This window comes from Typopeltis vanoorti, chromosome 17, assembly GCF_054136105.1.
Source record: "Typopeltis vanoorti isolate ZY-2024b chromosome 17, IOZ_Tvanoo_1.0, whole genome shotgun sequence".
NCBI classification, from domain to species: Eukaryota; Metazoa; Arthropoda; class Arachnida; order Uropygi; family Thelyphonidae; genus Typopeltis; species Typopeltis vanoorti.
This window is the reverse complement of record NC_143565.1, coordinates 108,366,893-108,375,705: the sequence shown is the minus strand read 5'-3', so window position 1 is coordinate 108,375,705 and position 8,813 is coordinate 108,366,893. Positions and strand designations below refer to the sequence as shown.

The following is an 8,813-nucleotide window of genomic DNA, read 5'->3' as shown; positions in this document are numbered from 1 at the left end:
TAGATTTATTTAAGCAATCTTAATGTCATTCTCATATGTTTATCAAAAACTATCATGTATAATTCAAATCATGTCAAAATTCACAGCACAACTTACATATGAAATTTCACTTTTTATTCACTATAGCAATTGTTTAACTGAATTTATATCACAGATTCTTATCTATTTCACAATTTTGCTAAAATTATCTTCCTTCCTCTCTCATTCTTTTTTGAAGTTGGAAATTTAAAATGCATCATCACAAAATAATATTCTGGTAATATATTATGCTGACTTACTTTAGAAATGCATTTATATAGCTCTTTGATTTAAGAAATGAATAGATGTGCTGTAGACCTTTTTAAAGCTTAATATCAGAAATGCCACAAAACCACTGTGTGTGAAATTCAGTTAATGCATACACAATTGATTGACAACTTTTATTATATTATATACATAATTGATATATCTTTTAAGATGACTCAGAACATTTATTATAAAATGTATATTGAAAAAAAAAAATTGGTAAAAGAGAGTTGTTTGTATATTTGTTATCACTTTTAACTTTGTTGGGAAAAAAAAAATTAAATTGGAAGACTTGGATCAGCCAATAGACAAAGATTCTCTAACTTTTAAGTAGAGCAATTTTAATGAACTCTGTATAAGTGCTATTGTTAGTTATGCAATGAGCAAGTGGATTTTTCCATAATCATTAAAATCACTGTGCTAATGAAATATAACACACTACTTTCTAGTGGAACAGAACATCAAAGAACATAAACCCACTTCTGCTTTGAATTTTATGGTTCCTATATACATACACATGACTAAAATGCTTGTTTATTATAAAGTGCAAATATGCAGAAATGTTATATACAAATAAATAAATAAATAAATTGTTGTAAATAAATGCAACGCAACATAAAATCATGTAAAATATTAAACAAAAATATCACCAAATCTGCAATGAATCCATAAAGGAATAAGTTTTATACTAGGCTTTATAGCACAATCATTTTACAGATTTTTTTTTTTTTTAATACTGTGAATGAACTATAGAAGATTCTAGATTAAAATATGCCCAGAAAAAGATTATTAAATGTAATGAGATAAAGAGAAGTTATAAATATCATTTCAAATTTATAGTTTGTATTCATCAATTTTTCCCCCCCTTCAGTTTAAAATAAGCAGAAATGATCAAAACATCAGATTTTAAATAAGTAGCATAAAGCCCAATAGCATGACTAGACAGACTTAATCCTTTAAAGATTAATAAAATTATATTAATAATTTTCATGGGAAAACTTTAAAGCTATAAAATGTTTAACTACATAATCATCTGTTAGTCAAAACACAATGAATAAAATAATATTATACTAAAAAAATGCAACGTGCTCATGTATTATTCAATATTAAACTACACAACTAGAACAGCAGATTCTTCTGCCAATCAAGCGAACAATGGACAACTTCTATCTCTTAATTATCCCAACTTTTAAATCAGAAAATTGCAATAAGGAGTGTGAAATTTATTTATTACTGACGTATAAAGTGCATGCCAGGCAATTCATTCATTACCAAATGGATACTTTGAGTTGGGACTTAAATCTCAAATGGTATTTCTTACAATAATAAAGAGATCAAAATAAATATTTTAAAAATTTAAGCTGCACTTTCCCTGATGAGAAATGGAGATCCAAAATTAAGTAGTTTACAAATGATTACGAGAAACATGAATATACAGGTTGATGGGTTTTTTCCTTTCTTTTTTGCAACATTTATCTCTCCTCTAAATTTACACTAGTTGAACCATTTTGTGCATACTAGAGATGAAGGAGAATGCAAAAAGTTAAAGCTGTTCTTATAAAGACCAAAATAACTCCAAAATTAGGTTCTTTACATAAATTATGATTCTTTATACAAAAATGCCATTATCAAAATGTTGTCGAAAATAACAGTAAAAAACAATGGAAAAGGATGGAGAATGGAGATAAGTACCTTGGAAAGTGGGCTGCAATGATATGGATGGCTGATAGCAGGCAGAAAAATGGACAGTGCAAAATGTACAAGTGGACTGACATGAAAGCATTTCATTAGAATGGCAACATGTACATTGACAAAAAAAGAACAAAAATAAAACAACAACATGAGAACTGGGAAATGGCAATTATATACATTCTATTCGTTCTTGTTTTCTGTAAAGATGACGTAGTGGCAGCACATATTGACTAGGATGTTTCTGAGCAAATATAGTCCAATCATAGGTCACATATCAACTATAAAAAAGTTCTGTGGTGTAGCTGACTTTTGTTCTCTGTTCTTTTCATTTATATCTGAATCCAATACAGATGACAATACTGCAATAAAAAAAAAATCCTTTTTACATATCTCTAAAACACACACATACTTTCAACTTGATAATATTAATTATTCTGACAAATCAATACTTATTTTACTCATTTCTAAGATTTTGAATTTGTTTTAAGCACAAAGATTAAACATATTAAAGAGCTATCCTTTTATAAAATGAGATTTTTCAATTTTAATACTTGAATCAATAATAAACGTAATATCTTAATAGGCCATGTGCGTGAGAGTGTAAAAGAATTAACAATTATCCTAATTTTTTTAGTTTATGTAAACTGTCTTGAAGTATGCCTGCAAAAAAAAATAAATAAAATAAAGATCTGTGCTAATGGTAAATAACATTAATCCCAAATTTAAAATATTTTAATATATATATTTATTTGAACTTATATTGCACCTGGAAATAATAACTTACATAGACAAATAACTTGTATTTATGCATTAATTTAATATTTTTAGTTAATGCAAAATTTTTATTACTACAAATGACCAAGAAACTTGGTCATTTGCAGTAATGAATTTAGTGAGAATTATAACCACAACTGTAATGGTTATCATTAATTATTATAATTATTATTAAGAGAAATCTCCAGAGAGTCAGGGACTCATCAAGAGAGGCCACATACTACATGCACCAACTATCATACTTATTCTTGAATTCATTCACACTGCTTGCACACAAAACATCTAATTGCAATCATTCCAATCATGCACTACCCTATGAGAAAAAAATTTAGCCCTCACCCCTTTCTTAGTTGCATTCATTCTCAGCTTCCAAGGATGCCCTCTTATCCTTTCCCCATCCTCCATAAAATGAAAAATTTCATTAACTGAAATCCTGTATGACCCTTTCAGAAGTTTGTAAATCTCAATCATATCACCCCTCTTTCTTCTGTCTGCTAGTGTCTGCAGCATACAAATTCTCAATCTGTCTGCATAATCAGTATTCCAAAATCCTGATATCATTTTTAACACTCTCCTTTGCACTCTCTCTCTCTGCTGTATCAAAATCATAACAGAAACCAAGAGACCAGAATAGACCTGTGTACAATAGTCCAAGTGAGGTCTTATCAAGGCCTTGTAAAGAGGCAAAATGATATCTTATCTTTAAATGTTAAAGTTCATTTCAGCATTGCAATTATCTTTTGAGTTGTATTTGCAATCTTTGCTACATAGACCTTGAATTTCAATTTGCTATCTACAAACACTCCAAGATGCCTAGCCTGATCAGTTTCTTCTAGCATAATCCCACCAATATAATATGATATTGGCTATCTAATCATGCCTGATTTCGCATTTACTGACACTGAACTGACATTCATTTTCCCATGTCCACAATTCCAGTCTATTGAAATCATTCTGCAAGTACTGCATATCAGCAATATTCCTGATTACTCTACCAATCTTTGCATCATCAGCAAACAGCTCTATGTTACTGTCAAATCCTTTCCAATATCATTCATGTACAGATTGAATAATAATAATACAGTGGTATATGGGGGATGCGAGTCTACCTTAAACTGTGCAGACTCACATTCCTCATATACCACTTTTGATATGTCTCAGCCATCCTCTTATCCACACTAATATTTTATAATCCAAACCCAAATTCTCCAATTTATGCAACAGTCTTCCATGCTGTATTCTGTCAAAAGCCTTAGCAAAATCAAAAAGTATCATGGTATATCCATTTACCTTGTCTAGTTCAATAGTAACATTATTTATAGAATGAATATCTTATAACTTGTAATCTTTGTCTCTCAACATGGCATGATATGTGGCAGATGCATGGGTGTCACTATGAAGCTATTCAGTATTACTCTTTTTCCAACTCCAGAGAGAAAGATGGTGGTTACATTATTTCAGTTATAGTTAAATAGTTATGGCTTAATATAATATAGCACACTTATTTTGTTTATAATTTTGTAAATAAACGATGTTTAATAATTATGTAGTTATATATTTTTTCCTTGTGATTTGAAATGAACGAAAAGATAAATGCGATATGACTACTTTCGATAGCTCATTCATCTCTTATGAAGGAGTGACAACAAAAGCACAAAGCTGTTGTAATGCTCCATATCGTAACTGCTTATATTATTATTATTATCCCTCCAGGGAGTTCAAAGTCTGTCTCATTGAGGGAGGGCTTACTCTACAACTCTCTGTCTTCACCAACTACAACGAACTGGAACTACACCAACAGCATCTACTACCCACCACCATCATTAGTGTTTTCAGGGACAATCCCAAACATCATGCCCATGGCAGGATTCAAACCTGCAACCTTTTGGCTAGAGAGCAGATACGCTAACCACTCAAGCCAGCTAGGTAGGCCGAGTGGTTAGCTTTGAAACATTTATAATAAAAATTTTTTTTAACAATAATAATTTAAAAATAATAATAAACATTTATAATAATAAATGTTTCGAAAAAATATTTTTCCATCTTAGCTGTATGGAATTTGTACTTTCTTATATGGAAAATTAGGCCAATCAAAGAAGCCCACTGATTTCAGAATGGAATAGACTTTCTTTTTTTGTTGGAAAATACAAATTATTTGTGAATATTCATAGTTGTTCTGGAACCAGTCCAACTCCTTGTAGGCCTGCTATTTTCCAGATGCTATTATTTTCACTAAAGAGTGAGAGAGAATCTGCTGCATATGCAATGGAAAAAAGATGCAGAAAAAGGAAACAAGGTTTAACTCAGACAATTTCTTATGAAAAAATTGATCCATTAATAAATTTTATATATTAAATAAATAAATTTACTATTAAGGCATAATAAACAACAAAAAAATTAGGTTATTTTACTCAACTTTCTTTCAGAAAATTAGTTTAGAGGTGAATGCCATATGAGCATCAAAGGCTGTGATGTGATATGTCCATGGTCATAAAATATTAAATGTAAAAATATATTTAAAAATGAACTAAAGCCTTTATATGTTTATATAAATTCTAAAAGGATATAGAGAATAAAATTTGCATAATACAGGTTTAAAATAGTTATATACAATGGCATAGATTAGGCCAATAATTTTTTTTTTAAAAAATAGGTATATTTAATAATTCTGATAATATCTGCATGAGTGTATAATGCTCAGGTAGGTGGTGATGTTATTCCTTATGAAACCCTAAGTAGAGTGGATATTAATTTTTGTCTTATATTTTATCTGTAATCTCTGAAATTTGTGTAGGGAAAAAAAAAAAAATGGTGGTAACTTAGGGAAAGAGATGACATAGCTGCAGTGTCTGAAGCCTTGTTTTCCTTAGCCCCAGCATGGTTTGGGATCCAACAGATACTAACATCTGAAAGAAGCCTCCAGATATGATGTAAGAGGTGCTGGATCTGAGAGGGCACTAGATGTGAGGGTATACTAGACTTCACAGTCAAGAACTTAATGTGTTCGCATAAATAATATGCCTTTTTCTGGGAAGATAGTATGACAAATCCCACTAGAGCAGTGGGTCTTAACCTTTTTAGTGATCGGCATCCCCTTGAATCTAAAAATAAGTTCTCGCATCCCCTTAAAAAATGTGTTTCTATTTCTTTATTTAGGAAATTACATCTATTGCAAGATAATTTATTTATTGAAAAATAAACACATACATTTACATATACATACAAAACAATATCTCAATTTTTAATGACTATGTTGTTGTTGTTTATTCATAATAATACTTTTGAAGCAAGGCTCCTTTTTTGAAAGAGCCATGCATAAGTCATCACTTGCATTTAAGCGATTTCTGGCTTTTGTTTTTATGTGCAAAAGTGATGAAAATCCCATTTCACACAGGTAGGTGGTGGCAAATGGTAAAAGTGTCTGCAATGCTGCTTTTGCCAGCTGTGGATAAGGTTCTAATGTATATTAGAATTGTTCTAAGTCTTCCAGTTTTTCAAATTCCATTTGAATACATGCATTGGCTCATATTTCAATAAGATCGTCTTTTATTAAATAGCTGTCGTCCATAGAATCTGGGTCAAATAGAAATGGATCCAGTATCCATCTCTGAACTTTGCTAATATTTCCCGTGGTAAAGTATCCATGAAATGATTCATTCAACTGTTGGAAGTGTATTGCAATTTCAGGTATAATTATTATTTTCTCATTTTCCAGAACGATTGAATCAAGCAAAGGAAAGTTTGCAAAATTCCCATTTTCAACTAGACGTTTCCAAATTTTTAGTTTTTCAATAAATGAAGATAATTTTTCACTAGCTATTATTATGTTCTTAACTAAATTCTTGCATTGATGTGTTTAATTCATTCAGGGGGCTAAATATATCTGCTAAGTAGGCTAGTAGAAGTATTGCTTCTCTTTTTTCAAAAGCTTTAACTTAATCACAATTTTGGTTAGTAAGAAACTGTATAATTTCCTCACGCAATTCAAAAACCCTGTTTAGCATGTGGCCCTTGGAGAGTCACCGTACTTCAGTGTGATAAAGAAGCACAGTATGAACAGAACCAATTTTTTTGCACAAAGCACGAAAGATACAATGCTCGTCCTCGGATATACTTTACTACATTTATTGCAGTAGTCGAGTGTTGTTTTAAATTCTCTGGCAAAGCTTTCGATGCAAGTGCATGATGGTGTAACATGCAATGTGTTATTGTTACTTGCGGTATTTCTGTCTTGATGTATGAAAAAAAATCCAGAATTTTTGTCCAACATTGCAGGGGCACCATCAGTGCAAATTGAGCCTATCACATTCATGGGTATTTATTTGTCATCATCATCATCAAATTCCTGCCATGTACCCTCAAGGGGTGTACAGGATATGACAGTACTACATGAAAAAATTACATCATTACTAACTTCCTATCTACAATTTTCCTCCAAATCAGTCTGTTACTTGTCAAGACTCCAACATTATCAGATCTTATATTTCTATCGTCTAGGGCACTTTGTACCGTATCAATCCACCTATATCTTGGTCTTCCTCTGGGTCGTTTTCCTGCCAACCTGGCAGAGAACACTTGTTTTGCTAATCTTTCCTTTCCCATTCTATTTAAGTGACCATACCATCTGAGATTAGCTCTGCTAACGCATTCCTGGATGCTGACAATGTCAAGTTCTTTCCTAATATCCTCATTTTTAATATGATATTGCCATTGATGCCATCTGTTCACGCCTCTAATCTTTCTCAGGACTCTCATATCTGCGGTCTCTAGTCTTTGGTCAAGTGTTTTACTTCTGACCCAGCTCTCAGATCCATAAGTTAAAATTGGTTTGAACACAGTCTTGTATACAGCTAATTTAGTGTTCCGACTAATTTCTTTCTTATTCCATATGAATTTATTCAATTGACTTCCCACGATACCAGCTTTGCTGATTCTGTTGTCTATTTCTATATTTAGTTTACCATCTTCAGTAAAAATTGTGCCTAACTAGCTGAAATGTTTTACTTGTTATACAGGTTCTCCATTCACAACACAGTTGACATTTTCAATGATTCAGCCTATTTTCATTGTCTTTGTCTTTTTCTTGCTGACCTTCATACCACATCTATTACAACAGCTATTCAATTTAGTCAGAGAATCTTGCAGACTTGTAGCGGATTTATTTAGAAGTATAACATCATCCGCATAAAGCAAAGAGCTGACATTAACATCTCCAATTTTGATATCAGGTTTAATACCACATTCCTTCATAATGTGATCCATATAGATAATGAATAACAGAGGGGATAATGTACATCCTTGTCTCACACCAGATTTAACATTAAACCATCTTCCTGTACTTCCTTCAATTCTAACTGCTGACTCACAACTCAAATAAAGACTAAGTATTGCTTGATATAATACCCCATTGACACCATATAACTGCAGCGTATTGAATAGCTTCTCTCTTGGCACCTTGTCATATGCCTTTTCCAAATCGACAAAACTTAAATACAGATCTTTGTTATATTCCCATGCTTTCTCGACTATTTGTCGTAAAGTGAAGATCTGATCCTGACAGCCTCTATTTGGCCTGAATCCAGCTTGTTCTTCACCAAGCTTTTCTTCCACAATTCTTCTCAACCGTTTCTCAAGTATACTTGCATAGATCTTGCCAGGAACACTCAGTAGGGAAATACCTCTGTAATTCTCACATTCAGTTTTATTTCCCTTTTTATATATGGGTACTATGAGAGCTCTACTCCAATCATCGGGAATTCGTCCCTCTGTCCAGGCTTTCTGAACTATGCAGTACAGCCACTGTAAGACTCTTATACCACCATACTTCAGCATTTCTGGTCGAATATCATCTACTCCTGCTGCCTTTCCACATTTCAAGCCTTTGATGGCTTTTTCTACTTCAAGTATGGATATGTATTCCTGCCTGCATGCCTGGTCAGTGTTTTTTACCACTGTGCTGTCATCACTGCTTGTTTCATTTAGCAGTTTTTCAAAGTAATTACTCCATACTTCAAGGATATCTTTTTCTCCAGTTTTCATGTCACCTTTATCATCTCTAATTC

General features: G+C 32.0%; 1 protein-coding gene across 1 annotated transcript in view; it reads right to left on the bottom strand.

The window, feature by feature from the left end:
* Positions 1 to 1,879: 1,879 nt before the first annotated feature.
* The window catches only part of LOC150097755 (uncharacterized), a 52,607-nt gene continuing 45,673 nt past the window's right edge, over positions 1,880 to 8,813 (bottom strand). Inside the window, exon 5 of the mRNA XM_090406982.1 lies at positions 1,880 to 2,336. Within this exon, the coding sequence (XP_090263108.1) occupies positions 2,245 to 2,336 (92 nt within the window). The 3' untranslated portion in view covers positions 1,880 to 2,244. The remainder of the gene's footprint in view (positions 2,337 to 8,813) is intronic.